We start from the raw sequence: 25,535 nt of genomic DNA on the forward strand, positions 1-25,535 counted from the left end.
TGTGGTAGGATATTGCTCCTTTGTATCAAAGAGCTGGGGGTGCTCAGCTATCCAAGAAATGACCCCGTTACGTTTGAAACAATATGTGGGCCATATGCTCTAGACGTCAGCTTGTCTATCGGGGATTTTTAGAGTGATATCTTTTCAGATACATCTATGCCAAACATTTTTTCTGAGGCTTCAGGCCTCAGCAGTTAAAAAGTACCTGGAAGATAACTTGTAAGACCCAATATTATGAATCCTCCTTCAAGGGTTCTGGGAATTATAAAAGAAGTGGGGTAATGTTTTATAGAATATAAGAGTATCCCAAGTTTCTAGAAAATACTACATTTTTATACAATATATATTCCAGGTATAGGTAGACAGTACCTATTCCATACCTATTTAAATCTTTTTTTCCTATTTATTTTTTATTTGTAGTATTCATGGGGTACAAGTACAGTTTTGTTACATTGACATTGAATTGTGGCAAAGTCAGGGCCTTTAGTGCACATATCACTGAAGCAGTACACATTTTACCCACCAAGCAACCTCCCATCATCCACCCCCCTCCCACCCCCATTTAAATCATTAAAATATGCAGAAGGTACCACTTAATAAAAATTGGCTGCACAGTTTAGGATTGCTGGCTCTGTAATTGCAAGGCAAATCAAAGAGTAGTGGTTGCAAATTGAATTCAGAATGTGAGGGGTGTGTGTGTATGTAAGTATGTGTATATATACACACACATACAATATGCACATATATTAAAGGGTCTGGAAATGTTTGTTTTGCCTCTAACAAAAAAAAAGGGCAAGATTTTTTCTAAAATTTGGCTTGGGGGAAAGCAAAATTTCTCTATCTTTAAGTGATCTTAAATCCCATCAGATTTTTATTGCTGAAAATCTATCAAAAAACTAGGTTGTGGAATTTCATTATCTTTCATTTTCTGTTTCACAGAGAGTGCCTTCCCCTCTTTGAGTCTCTCTAGCCTTAATTTTTACACAGTGCATCACCTGACTCTTACGTCAATACCTGAAAGACAGACTTGCAAGAACTAGTTTTTCCAAATCTATCAAGAAATATAAGCCTAGATAAGACTGGTGCAATAACCTTAAAGAAATTATTGTTCTTTGCTTCCTTCGTGCCAAAAAGCTACTATACTGAAATGTTTACTATTTTACAGGAACTTCTGCAGAACCAAATATACTGTATTTTCTACCCTTGAATTGAATCTCTGAGTCCTGTATTCTCCATTTTTGCAAGTTCAAATAGCAATAATGCCTGCTGTATCCCCTAAAAGAAAATAGTGAAAGGCAAAAACCTTCAGAGCTTTGCATGTCTGAGCAGTCTGCCCTCCTGTTCACCATTTCCTCAAGGAGAATGACTTGGAAGCACGTTTTATTTTTGCCCTGGGGTGAGGTTAGTCTTGCTTCAACCTAGAAAGCCTTTCTGAAAAGGGTGCAGAAATGAAAATACAGATAGACACTGTCTCCAGCAGCGCTGGCTTCATGTTTCTGTGGACAGAGCACAAGAGAAAAATGCAGTTTACCATCAGAGCAGCTTTGAGTTAGAGTTGCAGAAGACTAAAACCTGACTCTACACCCCTATTGGAGTTACAGCTCATCCTTTATGGTGAGGAGGAGGGGCCAAAACACAGTATCAGCCTGATTCTCCTTCAGTTTGCTGCTGTCTGCTCAGTTAAGCTGCCAGGCAAGCCTGGGAACCAGCCTGAACTGTCCTTCTGTGGAGCCGCCCATCTTAAGAGAGTTCCTCTAGCAAATGTGCCTTCAGGGGACTATATAACTGAAGCAAAGCCATTTGCATTAATTCATCCTACACATGTCTTTTGCCTCCTAAAATGTTCAAGGTTCCCAGCCATATGTGTATATTGTGTAGTATAAGTTTCTAGTCTCTAAAGAGCTGTGCTTATAGTCTGCTCTAAGATGATTGAATCACATGGGAGAGGACCAGCCCCAGAGAGAATATGGTGTTCCGTTTTCTGAACCCTCGTGGTCTGTTCTTCCATTGCCATTCTTTTGTTGTAGTTGTTCTTAGCCATGAAACAAACTCGAGATTTAGAAATTGTTTTCAACAATAAATAGCACCTTCTGCATGAGAACATGTTGGTGCCAAACCTGTGTATTTTCTGAAACTGTTAAATCTGAAATAACAGAAATTACAATAACTATTACTTATAAAGTATTACCTTGTGCTAGATATAATATTAAGGACTTGTGTAATAAGGGCTTCTAGTTAGTGTTCACATCTACTCTATTACATAGGTTTTACTGGATCTATTTTACAGATGTGGATAGTAGAACTCATAAAAGTCACCTTCCCAAGGTTGCATTATCTACTTATCTCATTTCCCAGTCCATCCCTGTTAGATGGTTATTGACAACTAGAAGATTGAAGAAAGATTCCATCAAAGAGACTTCACTAGCCCACTTAATATAGATAGGTTGACTCTTCCTTTTATTAGGTGGACAGGAAAAGCCACCATGCTCTGCAGACCACTCACACTAATACCTAATTAATTAACTGAGTAGTAACATCTACTGAAAATGTAGATTAGACTAATACAGACACTGGACAAGAAGTTATAGTCCCATCCAACTTTCTTTTTAGTGGGAAGAACATAGGTTTTAGAGTTGGCCAATCCTGGGATCCAAATGTGGTCTAGTCACTGACGTTTCTGAACTTCAGTTTCCATATCTATAAAACAGCATCCTTAATGCCTTCTTCACAGAGATGCAGTCTTAGTTGGACAAGAGATTATATGTGAGTACACATTATCATGCATGCTCATTGAATAAATTTTTTTAAGTATAGTTGCTTAAAATGTCATTTTACCCTGTTTGTATTAGCAAAAGGTTTCCCAGGCACCCTGAAGTGTTTTGGCCCCAGCAGGAGAGTGGTTGGAAGATGCTGTGTTCTTCAGTTTCCCAAAGGCAGGTCCATTCTTTGGAACTAACTTTGCTTTTTATGTCTTGTTTTTTCCCCAAGGTAGGAGGTGGGCTGATGCTTTCCCTTTTGCCCTCCCCATCCCATAGGTCTCTGGAAGTATTCTCTCACCTCCCTTTTGTGATTTCCTTAAGTGCTTTTAATGGCTGCTTGACACTAGAAAGATATTCCCAGCAGGAACTCAATTTGTAATCGCTGCTTGTTGCTTGATGTGAACTTGCTGCTGACCTCTGGGAAAGTGGTGTGGGCGGGCACGGGGACTGGAGGAGGGGCCAAGGCTGTACTCCAGCAAAGCGAAATGATGGCTCCCAGAGCAGCTGGCTGGCAGCTGGAGGAGTGGTGCTGAAAATTGCTGTCACACATTCTGCCACTTCAGGTCCGCCAGCATGTCTGGAAGTATAATCGGTAGAGGATTATGGAATGGGTAAGCTCTCATATTCTTAAACAACACCAGCTAAAGCACAAAACAAAATAAAACCAAAGCTGATAAAGAGCAGCTAGCAGTACATTTTTGTAGTGTTTCTGTGTGGTCACCGTGAGGAGCATTCTGCATGCAGGTAGAGCCAGCCAGTCACTGTATGGCCTGCCACCTGGGAGCCTAGACTGTTCCCACTTTTTTTTTTTTTTTTTTTTACCTTCTAATTATGACTGTCTTTACCAAGAGGAAGGAGATTAAGGAAATGGAGGAAAAATGAAAATCTTTTGTATCTTTATTCCACAAATCTTAGATACATGGCTGCTAGTCAGGGCTGTAAGTCATGAATTTGGGTATTTGCCCTCAGCAGCAGTTCACTGTCTGGAGGTATAAAAGACGAGTAGCCATACTGGGTTAGTATCACAACAAGAGATACCTGTGGTAGTGGGTGATCAATGGCAGGGAAATGGATTTCACATTAAGTGCCATGTGCCCAGTCTGTGTGACCCTCTTAAACCTTATGGGCTTATTCCCAAACCACACAGCCAGGACATTTTATAAAGAGGCTTCCAGTGTCTACCACTGTTCACAGCTTTCATACTAAGCTCTTCAGTCCTGCTTACATTGCACTCCACTTCCTAGCCTTTTAATGAATTGTCTGTTTATGGACATGGCTCACTTCTCAGGGCTGCCACTCTGCCCTTCTCTGTCAGCTCTGTCGCCAGTCTTGCCTGTATGGCAGTTGTTTATGCTTATTCCCTTGGTTAGGCTGCCTCTAGCGCACCTGGTCTCACCAGCCCTTGGCATCCTACATTTCTACTGCTCCTTCATGCATAGTATAACCCTAAGTTCCCCTTGACCCTACAAGCAGGACCCAGATTCTCTGAGCCTGAGGGTGGATGATGAGTAGTCTGTGTAGGCTGGAGTAGTCAGCACCGTCTTCATGGAAGATGTAGACTTGAAGGCTGGTTATGATTTGGATAGGGAAAGAGAAAGGATACGGATATTCCACACTGGAGCAAGAGAGATCCTTGTTATAACTTTTTAACAGTTGTTCAAACCGTCATTGTGAAGGAGGATTTTAGAACTGGAGCTGCCACAGAGATTTAAGGATTATCTGTGGATTTCAGTGCTGTTACTGTTCTTTACCAAAGGGGAGGGGAGGGAGGAGTTGGAATGAAAGAAAGAAAATAAAGCCTCTAGTACAGAGTTATATCAAATTCATGGGGTCCTTCTACTCTCTTTCTCCGGACAATTTTTACATTCCTGTGCTGGGCCTAATTTGAGAGACTGGTTATTTGACCCTTAGCAAGAGTGCCCTTTGCAGCCACATTGTGACCATTTAGGCCAATTAAAATGAGTAAGAGCTAAGTGGGTGAGCATCTTGCGTTTCCCATGGACTAGTGGTTCGAAGCCTTGATTGCTAAACTCCTACAGTTAGTCTGACCCCATTCCCAAAGCCTGGTCTTCCCATCCTCTTCCGTGGGCAAAAAGAGGCATATAACTGGCTGCCACAGGCCTTATCCGATCAGGGCTCTGAGCACTGTCAGAAATCAGACTTAGGGGAGAGAGCTAGAGAAGCAGTTTGGAAAGGATATAAGCTTTCTCTTTTCAGCTGAACAGAAAACAGGTAGTTCCACAGGCTTTGCTTAAACTCCTATGCACAGAAATATCACTCTTCTTTTTAACTCCTTTTTTCTTTCTTACATATATTTCAGCCAAAGGCCCTAAAAATAGTTTTTATAGAGGAGTAGCTTTATTGTCTCACAGCAAATGGTTTTTAATTTAAAAACAACTCCCCAAAGAATTTTCATATCTTTTCCCCAAAGTGATTAGCTGAAATATTTATTTTGTTGTCATTCCCTTCATCCCACCCTCTCTGCTGGGCTGAGTGAAGACTGCAGTGGAATGTTTTAAGTAGTGAGTGGGTGAGTGGTGGGGAAAGCAACAGATCTATGCACTTTGGTTAACTCCTTGTGCTCGTGTAGAAGAGCCATCTGATTGGGACTCGGTGCAAGAGTCTTAGAAATCATCTCATCTAAGGAGAGAGAAGGGAACAGAGCAATGCATAGTGAAAGTCTGGTATGTGCAGGGCACTGTCATGTACATCATTTCATGAGAAAAGCGATCACTTAATAGTGTTTACCATGTGCTATATGCATTTTTACCTTCATTAAGAACTTGGAAATCATTGATCCTGCTTTACAAGTGGAGAGACTGAGACCCAGTGGAGTAAGTTTTGCCCAGTTAATAAGTGGAAGGACTGGATTCAGACCTTGGTTTCTCTGTTGCTTCCTGTTCCTCTCAGTCTGAGAGAATGTGAGAATTCTGACAGCAGGGAACCCTACCATCTGAATTGTTGACAGATGCTCCTCAATTAGGCAGTCTTAGAGGGTGATTGTGCCTTTCTCAGTTCTAAGGGTCATATTCTCTTGGTGCTCCTTGGTGTATTTGCACTGTTTCCTCTGGTTGGGCCAATGGAAAGTGGTTGCTTTCCAGATATCATAAATAAATGTTATGACACCTGATTTATACTGAGACTGAGCCATAAACAAGTTATTCTGCATATAGATGAAACATGTCTGAAGTGGTAGGATTATGTCATTTGGGTATCACAGCAGAGCTGGCTTCAGGAAAAACTGGGAGTAGGGCAAAATGTCTTTAATAACCCTTATCTGCTTCTTTCAGCACCCTGTACTTATACCTTCTAGTCCTGACCGTTTAAAGATTATCATTTCTCTTTCTCCAGCAAAACTTAACCCCATCGCATCAGCTCTAAGGTGACAGCTGGCTCATCCAGAAACTCCTGTGTGTTCAAGTGGTTATGGTGGTCTCATGGCATATTCTTGTGTTATAATATGTACTGATTTTTAACTCTAGAGATTCAACGAAAAGGAACTTTAAGTACCTTAAACCAAAGGAACTAATAGGGACTTTAGGCTTAATGGCTTATAGGAGGAAATCTTTGGAAAGTGGTGAAGGCCTTGCTGTTTTTCATGCTCTTCTGTTGGGTATCTGTCACCTCCTCCAGTACACAGGGCTTTGTTCAGTCTTGAGATTGGGTAGTGGCATGCAACGGATGGAAAGCTGCAGTGTTCAGTTCCATTCTCTCTGCTTTGGATCTCCTATTTGGTGTTCTCATGTGTTTTTGGCCATCCTAGTGATGACTAGACTAGTGCACTCTCTCATCTGACAGCACTCAACTGAAGTCCAAGGAGAGTTTAGCTGAAAGTAGATTGGATGTAGTGTTCATCTCCTTGGCTGTCTACATCAAGCAACCTTCCTCCCAGGAAGGGCAGATTCCTATAGTCCAGACCTACCGGCTATATTATGACCTTTTGAAATATTGAAGGTAGGCTGCAGGTGGGGATAGCTTTCTTACCTTCTTTTCCATTTCCTGTGGAGAACGGTTACTTCAAAGGCAGGAGTAGAAGTGTGTAGTAAACAGGCAGGGAACCAGGCAGTGGGAGAACAGGGACCTCATTCTCTTCTATAAACATGCACTTCACAGTTATACTCATCTCAGAAAAGACGTGCTGGCAGAGATGCCTGAGTTATTAACTGGGCACAGGACATCTCCTCATGGCTTCCTGTTTTCCCATTTTAGAACCAACTCTCTCAATGCCCCTGGCATGAGCCTTAGACTCTCAGGCGAGTGAGTCTGGCTTTGGCACAGAAGGAGCCCTAGGCTCTGCTTGGGGGCATTCGCTCCAGACACCCAGCATCATCACATTGGCAATCGTGTTACTCTTCCAAATTGAGTCTCAGACCTGTGCTGATGATGTAATCACATTTGAGCAGCCTACTGCCTGCTAGCACCCACACAGGCTTTATATTGAGTTACCACTGGGTATTTGTTTTTCTTTTTTTTTTTCCATGAAACATCTGTTTGTGCTGCCTTGGGAGTGTTGCAGAGAACACAGCCTGAATATTTTAAGCATAGCCCTTGTTCCCATTTTGAGGTGCTGGCAGTGTGGTAGACGCCATATGGAGTCCTAGCAGCCTTCTCATCTCCTGTTCTTTCCCATCTACATCCCCCATCTTCTTAGGAGACACTTCAAGCATGGCCCATGATGACAAGCATTAGGAGCTGCTGATGAGACACTTTTTTTCTCAGTGGACCCTCTCATACTTTATCTCCAGCCATTGTGAACTTTTCACAGCTCCCTGAACATGCCAAGCTGTTTCACAACTGCAAGAGTTTGCTTAAGCAGTTCCCTCTACCTAGCATACCCCCTCCTGGCTCCATTGTCTTCCTGGAAATACCAATCCATCTGTCAACACTGAGTGATAAAGCCTTTTCTGCTCCGTAGGTGGAATTTACCATCTCTTCTCTCATAGCACACATCTACATTCTTTGCCACACTGTGATCTCTTTAAGGGTAGAGACCCTATCGACTCACCACTGCATTCCATCACTGGCATGTGGTTGGTACTCAGTCACTGTGAGGTGAAAGAGAAGCAACTGACTTCAGGGTGGGAGTGATATAAAAACAGTTGAATTTGGTTGAGTGCTCATTACCTATTAGAAAGTATGCCAAACACTTTATACCTCCATTATCTCATTTAATACTTAATGTCAACTCTTAGAGGTAGATCCTGATATTTCGCCTTCCTGAGTTGCCCCCCTCGCAGACACACAAGCACCCATCATTCTCTATTCCAGCATCCTGCTTTATTTTCTTCATATCTATATCTGAAATTATTTGTTTACTTGTTTATTTTCTCCTCACTAGAAATTAAGCTCCATGAGAACAAGGACTTTGTTAACCTTTTTCACTGTTACAGTGCACCTATTATATAGTTCCTAATATATCATGGGTACCCAGTACATACTTGTTCACTGAAAGAGCAAATGAATGAAATAACTACCCATCTCACAGATACAGAAATTAAGGCATAGAGATGTTAAATAGCTCTGCTAAAGTCATACAGCTCAGAGTTGAAGGGTTTGGATGATAATTCTGGTGTCATTCCAAAGTGGGTGATCCTAACATACTATATTACCTCCTCTAGGAGTTCTCCAAGTAGATAGATCTTAGTGCTCCTAGAGACAGGACTGCTTTCCTGCTGGACACAGTTTCTGCCTTGAAGGTCTGCCTTTCCCACCTTTCAACTCACCAGTTAAATCCCTAGGCCAAGGCAGGTCGTGAGAGCTACCATGTGCCAGCCACCAAATATGTCTTAAGTGCCAGGCATGTTGCTAAACATTGGGGATAAAATGATGAATGAGAAACAAACTCAGTCTCTAAGGAGCTCATGTGGCAAAGACCAACATTTACAATATAGCCATGCTAAGGCATTCTGAACCCTTGAACCTCTGGAAGCTGCGAGGGCAAAGCAGGGATCTATCAGACCACCTTCAGCACTGGTTCCCTGAAGGCAGACAAGGGGGCATCTTAATTTAATTCAAACTTCATCCTCTAGTAGGATATAGTGAAAATCAGCTGAAACCTTGAAAGATATTTTCTGTGCAACCTAATTGAAAGAGCAAGAGCTTGGTGCCTCTTACCTCAGGACAGACAGGATTGGAATTGAAACTGGCATCTGACCCAGAGAGACTCTGACCTAAGTCCAGGAGAAGGTGTCTTGGTGGCAGACCTTTTTACATGATTATGCTTGCTAGAGCCCACAAGAACCAAGGTGAGTGTCTGAGAGAAACGGCCACCTTGCAGCCAGGTTACAACAGGAAAGTCATAGACTGGGTGCAGTTGTAAAAAGTGAAAAAATCTAGCTGTGCTTCTTTTTTATTAAAAGACTACTGGGATCCTCCATAGCAGGGAGGAAGTTCTGTAGTAATTGGTGAGTCTGTCAAGGCCTTGGAAAATCTTTAGCAACCAGGTAACAGTTGCCACCTCTGCTGCTGGTAATAAGGCATTACTAATAACCTGGCTGGATAAATACAGCCAGGCTGATTTCACGAGCCCCCTTATGTGCTGCCTTCTCTAACCATTGAGTCTCCTGCCCAGGGTTCAAACAGGGCCGGGCCTTTGTTGTAGCTGCAGCTCTACCTAGCTGTGGGACCTTGGGATTTTACCTCATTTCTCTGCTCCTGATTTTCTTCATTTGTAAAATGGAGTGTTAATGGTATTACACAGAGTTATTATGAAAACTGACTGTAAAAATTTCAGTGAAGGTTATTCAGTGTCTAGCAAACAATGATAACATCCATTTAGTGAGTGCTTATAATGTATCATCATCCTCTTTTTACATATGCTAGAATGGGTCTTGAAGCTGAGTTGTGTGCTTTTTCTGCTTTCAATCACAGCCACCACAATCATTAACCCAGCTCTTCTGCTTCTGGAGCCATTCTTCAGCTGACATTGCATCTGAGGGAAAGGGGGTCCATGAATTAACTGCCCCTTCATCTCCATCTTGGCCTGGATGACTTGATATCATCCTCACTTCTGTCCCTACATAGACCATTAGTAGGGTGACAGGTGGATGGTTAAAGTCTTGAATCCAGGCCTTCAGAACAACTCACAGCTGGATTTTAGGGGATTGGAAGTTGCCAAATGAGAACATTTCCTCATGGAGACAAATTGGTTCTTCAAGTTCCTGTATTTAGGGAGAGCTGGACATAAGCTTGCTTCTGCTTTGTCCTCAGTGACAACAGCATTCTCTGTCCATTGGCTACACGTGTCCTTTGCTAGTAAAACTTCCAGTAAGGCTTAGTCATTGGTAAGACTAATCATTGTTTATAATATAGCATTTTACTTCATACCTAGAGCCCAGTGGTTATATGTGCCTGGTCATTGCAATAACAATTAGAAAAGAAATGGAGCCTGGGTTCACCTGTCAGGTAAGCTATCATTGAGATTCCTGGGCATTATCTCCAAACTCAGCAAGCAGCCCATAGTTTGCCTGGGAAAGTTTCTAGAACAGTAATACTTTACAGGGTTGTTTTGATCATTCATTTGTTCATTCATTCAAAAATATTTGATGAGGTTTTACTAGTGCCAAGCACATTACCAGGTACTGATGATACAGCACAGAACAAAATTTGCCACCTCAAAGTAATTTTAGGTAATGATCAGTGCTATGAAGACAATACAACAGGTTAATGTAGTCGTGCAGGGGTGGGATGGCTACTCTAGATCGCTTGGTCAGGGACAGCCTCTCTGAGAAAGTGACCTTGGAGCTGAAACCTGAATATTAAGAAGTCATTCATTCTAAGATGTAAGGGGAAGAGCTTTGAGACAGAACAGGAAAACACAAGCCTTAAGACAGGAACAAGCTCAGCTTATTTCAGGAGCAGAAAGAAAGCCAGTATGGCTGGAAGATGGTGTAAATTCAGTTAGAGAAGGAGGCAGAGGTCAACACATGTAGGGATTTGTAGGCTGTGGGCTTTATTCTAAGGGTTATAGGAAGCCATTGAAGGTTTTTTAAGTGGGGCAGTGACTTAATCTGTTGTACATGTAAAAAATACTACTTTGAATACAGTTTGAAAAGTAGACAATGGTGAATTAAGAGAAGTACAAAGACCAGTCCGGAGGAAGCTGCAGTAGTTCAAGCAAGTAATGGTGGCAGCAGTGGAAAAGAGGAATGGACAGCCATGGGAGAAGTTGTGCAGGCTGAGTAAGCTGGACGTGCTGTTGGACTCAATGGTATAGGGTGATGGTGCTCCTAAGGTTTTGAGCACAACACTTGGCACATGGAAAGCATTCCCAGTACATGATAGCTGTTACTGTTGTTTCCGAAAAATGGCCTGAACACCAAGAGAACAGGCTTAGGAAGCAATCTTGAAGAAATGACTGCATGATACCTACAGTGTATGGGCGACAACATTGTTGACTCTTTTCTTTTTCTGGTTAATAAATAGCAGTCTTAGAGGCAGTGGGGGTTGCAGGTATGGTGGTGTATTCAGGAGCCAGAAACTGACTTCCAGTCAATCTCACTCTGCCATCAACTCACTGTATGACTTTTAGCCTCTCTTAGCCTTAGTTCCTTCATGTGATGTTAGTAAGTAACTACAAAATGTATTGAATGCTTACTGAATGCCAGGAACCATGCCAGGCTCTTTATATATTTGCCAAATACTCTGTATACATTAATCTCATTTAATCCTTCCAGCAACTCTTCAAGTAGGAACTAAATTACTAAATTGTCCTCCATTTCCAAGTAAGAACATTGAACTCCAAATTTCATAGCTAGTAAGTGGCAGAGCTGTGACCCAAACCCAGGTGTTTCTGACTCCTAAATCCATATTCATAACCCTCTGCCATATGGAAAGTAGCACTTGGTCTTTAAAGGTTGGTGCACTTCCAACTTCCAACTTTCTGCAACTTCCAGACCTCAATTCAAGATCATTGTGGGACTCAAAGCTACTGAGAAATATTCACTCTCATTCATTCATTCATTCATATTCATTCTCTTTCTCTCCCCCTCCCCCACTCTGCCCCCCTCCCCCCCATGCACACACAGCCTACAGTTTAGACAGAGATTAGAGATTAATGTCAAGTATATTTATTTATTGATCCTTTCTTGGGTAACTTGTAAGATACGGTAGCTGAGGCAACAGGAAATTTGAAATCCAGCATTTTATTAAATCCTATGTTTAAGATTTCTGTAGAAGGAAACTGCTTGAGAGATTTGGTTTCCATTATTCAGATGCCAAGAGAAGATGAAACTGGGTCAGGTGGATTTCCTGAAGGTACAGGAGCAAGGAAGGTAAACCCATGGGCTATTTTTTGCTTCTAACTCCCCACCTCCTGGAGTTGCCTGGGCCCTAATAGAGGGTATGGGAAAGGTTTTTTTCAGCCCTCACCACAGGAGATCTTCAGTGATGTGAAATCCAGCAGCACTGGAGAAGGAGAGGGGGGTTGGGGAAGGCCAACATAAAGGCAGAGAAAAGGGAAAACTTAACTGCCCCATGGCATTTTCCTCCTGAAGTTCAACAGGAAACCAAATAACATGGTTATTGGTTAGGAACAGACAGACACATACATGCACACGCATGCACACATGCTCTATCCCATGCCAGATCAGCTCCCTGCAGACACTTTGAGACTGCCAGGATGTGGGGAAAATGGGCATTCTCATACCTAAATGAGTAATTGTAAATCAGCATAAGATTTCTGGAGGGCAGATTAACAATCAAGTATCAAATGCCTTTAAAAACACATGTTCTTTGCTTTATAGAGACTATCTGATTCTAAGACAGGGACAGAAAATATATAAGCTAAGCCTGGAGGATCTTGTAGTGCCAGCAAGTAGGGAAGTGCTCAGAAACAAAAAACTCCACATTGATGGAGCTATGTCAAGGAAACACAGAAGCCAACTAAAAGAGCTCTCAAAGGCCAAAGCTGTACAATTTGATTAACAAAATAAGTAGTATTGGATTATAACTCAAAGTATAAAATATCCATGAGTCTATACTGATATAAATAAATGATTGAATAAATAAATGAAGGAGAAGAGACAAGTCTGATGTTCAAAAATATTTCAAATAATTTATGTAGATATTCCACCTTCAAGGAGAAGGGAGCATAACTCCTCACTCTTCAAGTGTGAGCTACTCATAGTAACTTCCTTCTGAAGAGCCCACTGTGGGAAAAAGTAACTTTACCATGGAAAAACCTTGTACTACCTCAACCAAGCAGTGAAAGTCACCTTCAACAGTGTTAAGTCATGTTGATACTATGAATCCTTAATATGATGTAATGATAATGGGTTTTCCTTCCAAAAGCCCATAACTACAGCCTGATTGTGAAAAAAACATCAGACAGATCCCAACTGAGGGACATTCTGTAAAATACTTGATCAACACTCCTCAAAACTGTCATGGCTATCATAAACAAGAAAATTCTGAGAAACTATCACAGCCAAGAGGAGCCTAAGGAAACAATGACTAAATGTGCCATCCCGGCTGAAATCTGGAACAAAAAAAGGACATTAGGGAAAAACTAAGGAAATCTGAATAAAATACAGACTTTAATGTTAATGTATCAGTATTGGTTAATTGTAACAAATGTAGCATGCTAATGTAAGATGTTCATAATAGGGGAAACTAGGTGTGTGAACCTTCTATATTACCTTTGGAATTTTTTGTAAATCTAAAGCTGTTCTAAATATTAAAGCTTATAAAACAAACATGTCTTTTGACCCAAGAGTTTCCTCCTAGGAATTTTTCTTTGTAAATAATTAAGGATGATTTATCCACAGTGATGTGTATCACAGAGGTGTGGGTAATAGTGAAAAGGTAGAAATAACTTAAATGTAAAATATTAGATATGATAAATTGATACAATTCAATCATGAATCATAATCTTATAGAAATATATTTTTTGGTAAGTAAAGATATTAATGATTGGTAGTTGAGTGGAAAAAAGCGATTATGAAAGAGCCTGTGAAGTATGAGCCAATTTATAAAAGATATTTATTTTTATATATGTATAGAAGGAGTATGGGTGAATATATTTCAGTGTATTAATGGTGAGTATCCCTGGTGGATAACGTTATGGATTTTTTTTTTTTTTTTGTAGAAGCAATACCTGTTTGTTATAGAAAGTAAGAAGCAGCAAAAAAGAAAAAGTTACTTTTTGAATTAAAAAAAATATGCTGGAAATGATTCTTTTCTAAATCCAGCAGCAGCAAAGGACTCAGTCCTAAAGAAGGGAGTTCCGAGAGCAGATAGGGTGCCAGCACTGGCAGGCAGACCCGCTTGTTACTTCTATTCGAATACCTCCCTGTAGCAGGGCCCTGCCTGAGCAGGCCACCACCCACACAGGCCCTGTCCAGTGCGAGAAGAGTAGCCACCTGCAGAAACAGTAAATAGGCTCCAAGGTTCATGGGGATCAAAGTTGGTACTGTGGTCAGAATGAGGGTATGAGCCGTGCTGGAGACTCAGCCCTCTCTCAGAGGCCCCTAAGTAGGTCTGGAGAAGCAGAGTCAGCTGTGAGGGCTGAGAGACAAACCAGGTGTCTGTATTTCTTTCTTCTATAGTAATGCTACTCTTATCTGGCATTTTTTTATCCTAAAATATTTGCATGTGTCTTCCATCTCAGAGCAACCCCTGATTGTAGGTATTATTATCCCATTTTTCAGGTGAAAAAATTGGGCCTCAGAGAACTTAAATGGCTGCCACTTAATGACTGGGTAACCTAGGGTTCAGAAAATACAGGCTAACCTCTTACCCAAGTACAGTTTCATTTCTGAGGGTTCTGGAGTCTTATTGCTTAACCCAGGTCTACCATTTGCAAGCTGTGTACCTTGAGCAAGTCATGTAAGCCTCTCTGGGCCTCAATTTTCTCATCTGTAGAATGACAATAATAATAACCAGAAGCTATGTTGTTAGAGTTCAGTGAGATTTACGTAAATAGATTGCTGAGCACAGTTGATGGAACATTAAGTAAGCCCTCTATGAATAGTGGCCGTTATTGAAGCAGAGAAGGTTCCTAGGATAAAGTAGAATGCAACTTAGAGAGAGAAGAGCCCTTTTCCTTGTCTTTCCTGTGGTTTGAGAAGGAAGATGCCATAAGGCTGGAGCTAAGTCAAACATTTTTAAGAACCACGATGAAATGGGGAGTCATGGGGCTTTTGTACATACCAGAGCTCACTCTTGGGTCTGTACTAGGGACTAATCAAGAAGTTCCATTCATCATCCCAGCATTTGGGCCCAGCCAGAAAAAGAGGTGAAAGAACTTGGAACATTTAGGCTGGCCTTCAGATTGAGGCGCCAGGGTATGGAGAGATGGGCAGAGGAAGTAAAGAGAGAAATTAGCAGGTGTATAAGTTGGAAAGGAGCTTAGTTTTTGTCTGGTTTGGAGGTTTCCTAAATTTTGCTTATAATGCAAAGCATCCTCATTTCCCAGTTGAGGAAACTGGATCCCAGAATCACATAGCAGAGCCAGGGCTAGAACTCTAGTCTTTTCATCATGTTAATCCAGGATAAACCAAGAACATTTTACTTTATTTTATATTTATACTTCACTTGTTCTACAGGTGACGGCTAAATATATAAATTCTGATCCCTCACAGCACAGTGACCTTCTTACTTTCAGCCCTAGCTGTTGGGGCAGGTGAGTGTGGGACAGAGGGACAAAGGTGGCAGCTCTGCTCTGTCTAGTGGAGGACTGTCTCTGGACACAAGTGTGTGTCCATTCCCCTAGCAGAACTGATCGCATACTTACTGCAACTAGGCAACCACTTCCCCCAGATGCTGAAAGCTCAAGACTTCCCAATTAGCTCCTTGTACAGTGCCTGGGTGGCTTAATTTTTAGAGAATACTAAATCTGTCTTTTTGCATCTCACTTGAATCTAGCCTTCCTTTCTTGTCAATACCTCTTAATTTCTCTATCCTCCTGAGTTGAATAATCCTTTTATAAAAATAATTAATTAATAGCCAAGAACTCAGCAGACATGAGTGATACCAAATCAAATTAAGTTGTATTATATGCTTAGGAAAAGAAACGATTAAACTTGAAAAGTCAGAATGCCTGCCATCTCATTTACTGACTTCCTCTTATACCCCCTATAGCTCTGGGGACCGAAGCTGAAAAGCTGAGCTGCCTATCTATACAGACTAAAATATTGTCAGGTAGTAAAACACTTCCCTATCATAATCACTTTATCAGCAGGTGTTTAGGGCTGAATGTGACGGGGGCTTATGGTGTGCCTCTGACAACTCTTCAATTTCATAGGCACCATAGCAAGACAAAAAAAATACCTCATCACTGTGCCCAATCAGAGAAAGGATACAGTGTCCTGCTGGCTGGGACACCTTAGTCCCATTCTGTCACCCCAACCAGAGAGGTGTTAAATCTTATACCCTCTCAGTCAGAATTTAGGAGCCCCCAGTTCTTTGAGTTTACTTTTTGGTTTTATAACCCCTAAAAGAATAGAAAAAAGTATGTTGCCTCCTTGCTCATATTTACGTTAACGTCTGAATTTATATATCAAGTTTAGATAGTTGCTAAGGATGTGATTGCTGACATATTGTGTAGTTTACATGAGTTTTTATGTATGCTTTCATCAAAACTTTGGCACTGCACATTTAGCTTATTAAATTTACAGGTAATATACTCTATATAATCTAATTGGCAAAGCCAATGAATGCTACGGTCAAACCATCCAGCCAAATCAGACTTGCTTTCTGTCAGATCAAGTCTGATTTCATTTTTTTCAATTCAAACAAACATATTAGTATACACCTTATGACAATTATCTTCTGAATTTTAATTCGTAGATCAGTGGACAGTAAATGAAGCACACAACCTTGCCAAGAGCTTATTGCCTGAATGAAATAAGGGATTCTTTGCTTTACTATTTCCTGCCTTTCTCTCATAGCACTCCTCTTAGAATTTAGACTTCTGAAATTGTTGTAGGGTAAGATTCAGGAAGGTGAGAGGTATGCATTTCTTTTCTGAAGTGGGAGTAATGTGATTTGCAAAGTGGGGGTGGCTGAAATGAGAACCTATAGACTACAGGCATCTTCTTGAAAAAGTCAGTTTTAGGAAAGAAGTTAAGCGTTTGGAAATTTTATTTCCTTAAAACTATCTGCACCCAAATACTCCCTGGAAAGTCGTTGTGTACCACAACGGTATGTGTACCCCATTTTTAAAACTACCACTTTTAGATACAGCAGTACCCTCAGACTAGATCAGTCAGTGACTGAGTGCAGGCCAGTTAACTAAACTTTACTCAGTATTCGTCCTCATTGGAGTCTGTCAGGGAATGACTTTTCTAGAGCCCTGCCATGTAGAAGAGTCAGAGCCATGGAACTCGCCTTTCTATTCAATACCTATATTTCATCAGGTCTGGAGTTGGCATTAAAAAAACTCTCCAAGTGAGCAAAGCAGGATACAGTTGCTCTCCAAATATTTGAAGGGTATTTGGAGATAAGAGCACACTTGTTCTGGAATGTGATATTTCAGATTCCAGAACTAGGAATGTTGAAGGAAAGTTAGGAGGAGGCAGGTTTTGATTCAGAATAAGAAGGAAGGTGGATAAAGGAAGGGGACCAACATTTTTTTATGACATATAATGCATTAAATACATAAAACTTTCATAATAACCCTGTAAGATAGAGTACTACCATGAGAAAACTGAGTTTCAGAAAGGTTCAGAAACTCACCCAAGGTCCCACAGTTTATTAATGCCATAACAGGGATTTGAACCTAGTTCAGTCTGATGACTGAAAAGCCATTATGTAATGCTGCTTGTCTCATTGGTAAGTATCTGCTATAGAATGGACTGTCTGCCTAACACCCATAGTTCATTAAGAAAAAAAATAGACATTAACCTCTAAGTCCCACTCAGTTATAAATCTGAGCATGACTGATAGATGTTTCAGAGGAGGATGATAAGGGGCTGAGGTGGAAGGCTATATTACTTATTTTGGAGAAAATCCCAACTTTTATAGACTATGTAAGATAAAATCTCATGAACACAGACTATCTTGCATACAAAGTGAATAACAAGTATTCAGGAGAAGAGATGGTGCCTCACACTAATTATACAGTTGGGTTTATCCTCCAGCAGAGACCTACAAAGGAGGTGAGCAAAGCTTTATCTTAGATTCAGTTCAGATCCTTTTTCTTCATTATTGTGAAAAACACATTACTGATTATAAAACTAAGATTCTTTCTTTGAAGATGCTGTTCTGGGGGGAAAAGTTTCTCTCTCTCTACCCCACTCCTACCCACCACTCACCACCCCTTTCTGTCTGTCTCACCTACTAGGCTGTAAAGCCCATGAGGGCAATGACTGTGTCCATCTTATTCATTATTATGACTAGCATCATAACTGACACATGGTAGACAGTAAATATTTAGCAAATGAAGGAATCAATAAATGATAGGCCAGAATCTCAACATCTTGTGTTTTAAACTATGAGATAAACTGTTTCTTTCAGGCCCAGGAACAGGTCTTTTTTACGGTAATGAGAAAAGATTTTATCAGTCAGGACTTTGTCCTTTTCCCCAGCCACTCTCTAAGTCTTATAATAAAGACTGGGCAACTGGAAAAGAATTTATTTATAATTTGATTATTCTCAATTTTGGGGACTTGTTGACCTCTTTTAGAATATGATGAAAATTCTCAGACAAAAGAATACACAGATAGAATTTTGTATACAATTTCAGTAGGTTCATGAATCCTTTAAACTATGTATGTCAAGTTAAAAATGTTAAAAAGTGAACAGCAGCTTAAGGAAAGGGCACAGTCACATGCTAGCTCTCTCATATTTGAAGTAAAACTGACAAGAGAACAATGAGAGCTTGCTTTGGGGATAGTATGCCGCCAGTTCCAACTCTGCCTTGATTCTGATGAGAAGCTTTCATAAAAGATCCTTTGTTCCCTTTGGAACAGATGCCACCAAATACTGCTCCTTAATGACAGTCCACTGTCCAGCCCTTCCTAGCATGCACCCCCATCCCATGATCAGACAGCTAGCAGGAAAAGGGGGTAAAAATAGGGCAGAGTTTGGGATGGTGAAGATTACTGAGTAGGTTCTCTTGGCTCCTAGAGTACACTTACCTCAATTTGCAGGCCCTGTGTCTTGAAATGTTTTCACTCTTAACAGAAGTTCCAAAAATCTGTTGCCTGGGATATTTTCTCTTAAAACCTTTCCCAAATGGATGCAAAAGAGCACAGTTTTTATGTAGACATAGATAATCTTTCATGAGATGAAAAATCTCTAGGTAATAGCTGGAAGCTGATATTCCACATGCCTTTTCCTTCTCCACCAGCTTGACTACTTCAGACTTTATCCAACCAAAACTAAACCTGGAATTTTAAGAACACAGACCTTTACTATGTGATCCTAGGATTTTACATCTCTCAGAGCTTCACTGTCTTCATCTGGGAAATGGAGATAATAGTAGTCCCTATAAGCACTTGATCAAGTTGGTTCTTGTTATTATCTTAAGGACAGTGACCTTTAGAAGCGGGTGAGGAGGAACTAAGCAAGTTTGTGACTTTTGTCCTTCTAAGTGTGCCGCCTTTCTTTTTAGGGCTCTGCCTTCTCCTTGCCCTGATCCCTGTACTGAGTGTTCCCTCCCAGGACCAAGCCTGAGATGCTGTAATTCTGAACAGCTGAGGTACTAGCCGTGCCTCTGGGGTACTACACCTGATTTTTTTGGCCACAGAAACATCATTGACGTATGAAATACCCTGATCAGGGCAGTAATCACTGACCATTCCTTTCAACTGCATCTATCCCTCCCTCCCTCTCTTCCTGTTGTTTTTATTTCAGTTTCTATTTTTTTATTTATTCATTTTTGAGACGGAGTCTCGCTCTGTCATCCTGGGTAGAGTGCAGTGGTGTCATAGCTCACTGCAACCTCAAACTCCTAGGCTCGGGTGATCCTCCTGCCTCAGCCTCCTGAGTAGCTGGGACTACAGGTGTGTGCCATGATGCCCAGCTAGTTTTTCTATTTTTAGTAGAGACGGAGTCTCGCTCTTGCTCAGGCTGGTCTCAAACTCCTGAGCTCAAGCAATCCTCCTGCCTCAGCCTCCCAGAGTGCTAGGATTACAGGTGTGAGCCACTGCACCAGCCTATTTCATTCGCTTTTTAAAAACAACTATTTATTGAGCACTTCTATGTGCCTAGCATAGTACATAAATAATGAAATAGTTGTAGCTATACACAGTTAATAAAATAGTATCGCTACTCTTGTTTGCTCTAGTCAGGAGTACAGAGTAAATAGCAAACAAAGAAATTATAGACTATGATAAGGGCTATGAAAGAAATAAGATAGAGAATAACCAAGGAGTCCTACTGAGGGAGGTAGAGTTCCTTCTCTGAAGAGGTGACATTTAAACTATCCCTGTGGCATGAGTTGAAACCTTGGCTTTTATTTCAAATGCAAAGTACCATTAGGATTGAAGAAGACAGCTTCTCATTTTTTTCTCCTAACAATAAATGGCTTAAGGCTTAGGGGAAATCAAACTCCTGATTTTTACCAGCAATTTATTTTGTCAGTTAAAAAAATTAATAATATGACCCTCAGCTCCTTTAAATAAGTATTTACTTACTGTATGCCAGGCAGTTTACATGTATTCTTGTATTTAATCCTCCAGTAACCCAAAAAAGTAAGTTTTATTATCATCATTCTTCCTGTAGTCAGATAAAAATATCAGAACTTAGAGAAATTAAGTAACTTGCCCATGGCTATACTGCTCGATTATGGTAGTTGAGACTAGAATCCAGGTATGTCTGACAACAAAGCCTGTGTCATCAACCAGTAGGCTATGCTGCCTCCCTTCCTGTGATGTCTTAACTCACCTGGTTCTCCTTTTCCTTTGTAGTGGTGCCAGTGAAGAAGAGGACACATGAAGCTTGCCGTCCCCAGTGGAAAATCATCCCTTCCCCTGTGTGTATGTGACAGCGTGTATGTTACGGCTTCTGATTTCTGTGAAAGCTGCTCAGCAACAAATGTACTTCCACCGGATACATCCCCAGATCCACAGCAGGCACATATATCTCTCCAACAGAGGACCAGTTTTATGCTCGCTGACTGTGTGCTTCTCATTCTCTTGTTGTGTTAGGTCAAGGAAAAGAGCCCCTTTGATCAACAAGGAGCAATTAAGAAGGGTCCTTCAGGCAGTTCTTTGATGGCTGCTTGGAACTTGCTCAGGAAAGCCAACCCCTGTGATATTGTCTAACAAAACTATTGCTTCCTTGGGAAGGATCTGGAATAATCTTGAAGGGAAGTCAGAGTTTTTTCCCTACCTGCTAACAAAAACCCCACTTTGTTCATATTGAAGCATGAAATAAATGATGGCAAGGTGGGGCCGAATTGACTCATGTAGAAAATCTCTAAAAGTCCAGTTCTACATTTGTGAAAATGTGGTGCCATGAATTAAGATGGATGACTTGAAAACAGCATTGGAGAAATAGTTAAAAGTTAGGAAGATAAAGATATTTTTAGTATATGAGGTTATCCAAGACTTCAGATTCATAATTCAGTGCTGTGGAAATGAAAACATGATTGAAGAGGTGGAAAGGAAATGACCTTAGGAAAAAAAAAAAAAAAAACACAGGACCAAAGAAATCTGATTAAAAGTTGAAATCAATATTTCTGAATTCAAATTGTCCGAGTTTCCAAAATAGTCACTAAAGGATATAATAGAAACTGAATTATTTGGGTGAATTTTTCTCTAGGTTTTATGGGCTTGTCACAACATGAAGGGCTGAAATATATTCCCACCAAATGGGAATTTTCAGTGTAGGTTTTTGCTGGTCCCACCCCCATTTTAGCCTAACTTGGCTTAAATGCAGTGTGTGGAGAATTCTTGCCGCTCTGCATGTGGTGTGCTGAATTCAGCTCCTTCTCCCAGCAGGTAGATACCTTCCTGGCACCCTTCTTCCTGTGGCACTCCTCACCCACAGAACTTCGGATCATCCCCACACCCTGGGTCTCTGTTAAGTAACGCGAGACACACCTCAAGTTAGACTTCCTTCCCTTTTTCCAATCCCAAATCACAGTTTTCTACAACCAAGCTTTTTACTCCCAATTAAGTAGTGATGTTCTAGGGGGATACAAAACTGCAAGCTTAAAGCCTTGCACCTTCCTGAAGCATCAGTTTTACTTAAAAAATGGTTTGGAGTCAGGGGATGGCCTTATTTTTATATAAAACAAACACAGTTATATTATGGAATAGAATGTTCATACACATAAACTGTTAAGATAAAATAGGGGACTTGAAAGGTAATTCTTGTTTACAAGTGGGCTATGTGTTTCCTCTCCTCTGCTTTTACTGGTATTGTGGTGTTAACTTCTAAGAAATACAGTTGGAACCACATCCAAGCAGCCCTGGGGTTGCTGCTGACCCGGGGCCTAGAGTTCTAATGCCTGAGGCAGAACAAAAGGAGCCTACATTGGGAGAAATCCCCCTCTTCCTGTCTGTCTGAGTGCCTGTGACCTCTGTACCTATTGCAAAGCTTTAGGGCCAGCTGATTTGTGTGCATGCAGGATGGGTTTGAGGCAGAAACAATACTTGCTTACTGTAGGAGTCCTATTTATTTAATATATTATTTTTCAATCCTGTGCTTGCTGTGAAATAATTTATTCCTTTGAGGCCAGGAAGCTACCAGGCATATATGCTTCTAGGTTAGGATTACCCTAGCTCACTAAATATGTCTGGATATTGGGGCTGAGAGGAGTTAGAGATATTACCCCCCCAAAAAGTCTTTTTCTCTCAAACTGCTGGTGGCCAAGAAATGGCTAAGACAATTTTGGAGGTTTACCTATCAGTCTACAAAGACTGGAGAATTTGGCATACAGCTAATTACAACCTCCAATCATATCCAAGAAAACTACCCTAAAAGAAGGGCCAATGGCCACTCTTGAAAGAGTTTAAATATCAGAAGATTTGAAAGACTAGAATTTGGAAACTTGTGTTGTCTTTCCCCAGTAATCATTTTTCTGTCTCTAAATGGTGGCCTCATATTAGCAATGGACAGATCATTGACACTCCATACCTGATCATGTATTATTACTTTAAATCAGTATCTGGGAAATCCAAGCATTTATGCGGTGGATATAAATGGAAATATAAAAATATGTGCCAACCTGTCTCAATAAATTATATCGTCTGTAATCCTCAAGGAAAGCACTTTTGGTTTTACTTAGAAAGGGTTTCAAATTTGCTTTATGGGCTCCTGCTGTCTTCAGCACCTGATAAAACTTTAACCAGGGAAGCATTAAACACAGGGCAGCAGCTTCTGCCCAGGCGCCTGTGTTCCTGCCGGCAGCATTTTATCAGTGTAAGAACTAGGATGCTTCCTGCGGTGGCATCAGCTTCCCCCAGAGCCGGAGCATGCTGCTGGGCCTTCAGCCCCCGCATGATGAGCCTTCCCTCCTGCCAGGTCAGTAAAATTTAGAGTGCTCAGAATTGTGTTCTGACTGGCTGCAGGCTACAGGCTTCAGAGAAATCCCTAAAAAGTCACCAAGGGAGGCAGGTAATGAATGTCTCCAGAACTAATCGGGAACTCATAGCAATTCTTGGCTACCTTTCAATTGTTAGGTTTCTGGATGCTAAGAGGAATTTGTCCTTTGACTTGATATTAAATCTAAGGCAGTCTCAAGAAGTGCTTGGAGTCTCAGTGCTGATAGTCCAAGAAGGGAATTAACCTGTATTGAGGACCAACTATGAGCCCTGTATTACACCCCTGTTTCGTAGATGATAAAACATGTGGCATACAAAAGTCACTTGCCTTGAGTTACACAGGTAGGAAATATCAGAGTCGGGTTTTGAACCCAGCTCTCCCTAATTCTGTGGACGGGCTCTTTGTCCCATGCCGTGATACACCTAAAAATACAGAGGGATAAAGAGGCTTCAGGTTCTCCCACTGAAGTCTGACCATCCTACTTCATGAATTATTTTTCAAAATGACATTTCATGGCTGTAGTTTGGGCTCAGAAATTACATGAAAGTAGCCTTATTCCTCCTGTTTAGCAGATGCTTCACGTACACTTTAACAACGTGAGCCTGCCCCCAGGAGTTGGGGGAACCTTTTATTTTTGGTGCCATCTTCCATAAATAAGGTGTTTCTTGGCCTTAAGAGTATAGAACTTTGCAGAAATAGTAAAAGTGAAGGGTGATCTGCTCTCTAACTTTAATTTGAAAATGTCTGCAGCTTCACTGCTGCAGAAAAAGAAATCTTCATATTTTAGTAAACCTAGCCACCAGTTTTGTGCTCTGTGAGGATGTGGTGATTCATAGCTCAGTGAATCTGGACTCTCCTGCTGATTCCTGGTGTGTGTGTACCTCTATGTGAATGATAAATGTGATGTGTGTAAATGTATGTAATATATACATGTGTACACACACAAACTATTTAAGAAGTGAGGGAAACTCACAGCATCCTCCTCTTCATCTTGTATACCTCTGCAAAGGTTTCTGGCAGCCCTAATTAAGTGCCACCAGATCATTGAAGCTTAGGTGCTTGCTTACAAGATGCTTACAAGAAGAGCAACTCCCTAGCAGAGATTGTCAGCTCATAAAGCACTGAGCCAAGGTGACAGCCCTGAAGGAAATTGTACTCCATCCTTCCTCCAAGATGTCTAATGACATGGGAAATTCAGATGCTCAGCCATTTTGGTAACCTGAGAGCCTGAACTACTCCATTCAGGCCTGAGGGCACAACTACAGAATTCACGACCTTGTAAGTAGTGTCAGGGCCTAGGAAGTCCTCTCTTCCCACCTAGAAAATACCCTCCTGCTGGTTCCTGAAATTCCACGCTCATGTAATGGCTGTTCAGTACTTGCTTTTCCATAAGAAAATTAATTGCATGTTTACTGTGTGCCGATCACATCCAGATTTTTATGTTAAAAAAACTCATTATGGATTGAGTTCAGCCCAGCCCTAAAGAGAAAAAGAAGGCCCATAGGGAGACTTCAGACCTTATTATTACTGCCTTCACCCAGCAGTGTTTCTGAAACCCCCCACCCTAGCCCATTCCAAAAGCCGTAAGACCCAGATGGTTCCTGCTTCTGAAGGCCTGCCTGTTAAGACAGTATCATTTGGAACAGAGAATATACCAGAAACAGCACAACAAGGGCCAGAGCAGAATGAAAATAAACGAAGACACTTCTTGGTACATTGATGTTAAAAAAAAGAACAAACCACAGAGCCCATGCTGGGCTTGATATGACCTTGAGGAGACAGCAGATTTATACTTATGGGAGTTAAACTTGACCAGTCTTTCTACAGTGACAGGCCACACTGCATGAGTGGGGAGAACCAGTGAATTCATTGTCCTCTGCCTGGTTTCTTGTACACAGTCACATTCCCTCCTTAGTCATCTTCCCCTTCCACCCTTTACATTAAACAAGGGAACACTCAATCTTTCAAGGGAATTACACGTTTGAGTTAATGTTTCAGTATATCATTTTCATACTGTAAATTATTTTGTAAGAGAGATTTACTGCAATCCCAGGATGTTCGGACTTGGCGCCCCTGTGCATTTGGAAATCAATAAACTATTACTGGAAATACCATTTGTCTCTCAGAGTTGTGCACAAAGGACCCTGCTAGGTGTAAATATTCATGACGATCTGCATACTTAACTGTGGTAATGCTGGAGGTGATGGTGTTTTGGTTATTAGATGTGCGAGTATAATTTACTCCCGACTTCCCCAGAGTACCTTAGGAGATCTCTAGGAAGTGGCAAAAGGACAGACTTAAGATCATTATTTATTTATTTATATATATTATGATTTATTT

General features: G+C 41.1%; 1 protein-coding gene across 1 annotated transcript in view; it reads left to right on the forward strand.

The window, feature by feature from the left end:
* Positions 1–25,309, forward strand: part of TRIM44 (tripartite motif containing 44) — a 118,357-nt gene extending 93,048 nt beyond the window's left edge. Inside the window, exon 5 of the mRNA XM_045557815.1 lies at positions 20,612–25,309. Within this exon, the coding sequence (XP_045413771.1) occupies positions 20,612–20,639 (28 nt within the window). The 3' untranslated portion in view covers positions 20,640–25,309. The remainder of the gene's footprint in view (positions 1–20,611) is intronic.
* Positions 25,310–25,535: the final 226 nt, after the last annotated feature.

The sequence above is a fragment of the Lemur catta genome, chromosome 7 (genome assembly GCF_020740605.2).
Source record: "Lemur catta isolate mLemCat1 chromosome 7, mLemCat1.pri, whole genome shotgun sequence".
Classification (NCBI taxonomy): Eukaryota; Metazoa; Chordata; class Mammalia; order Primates; family Lemuridae; genus Lemur; species Lemur catta.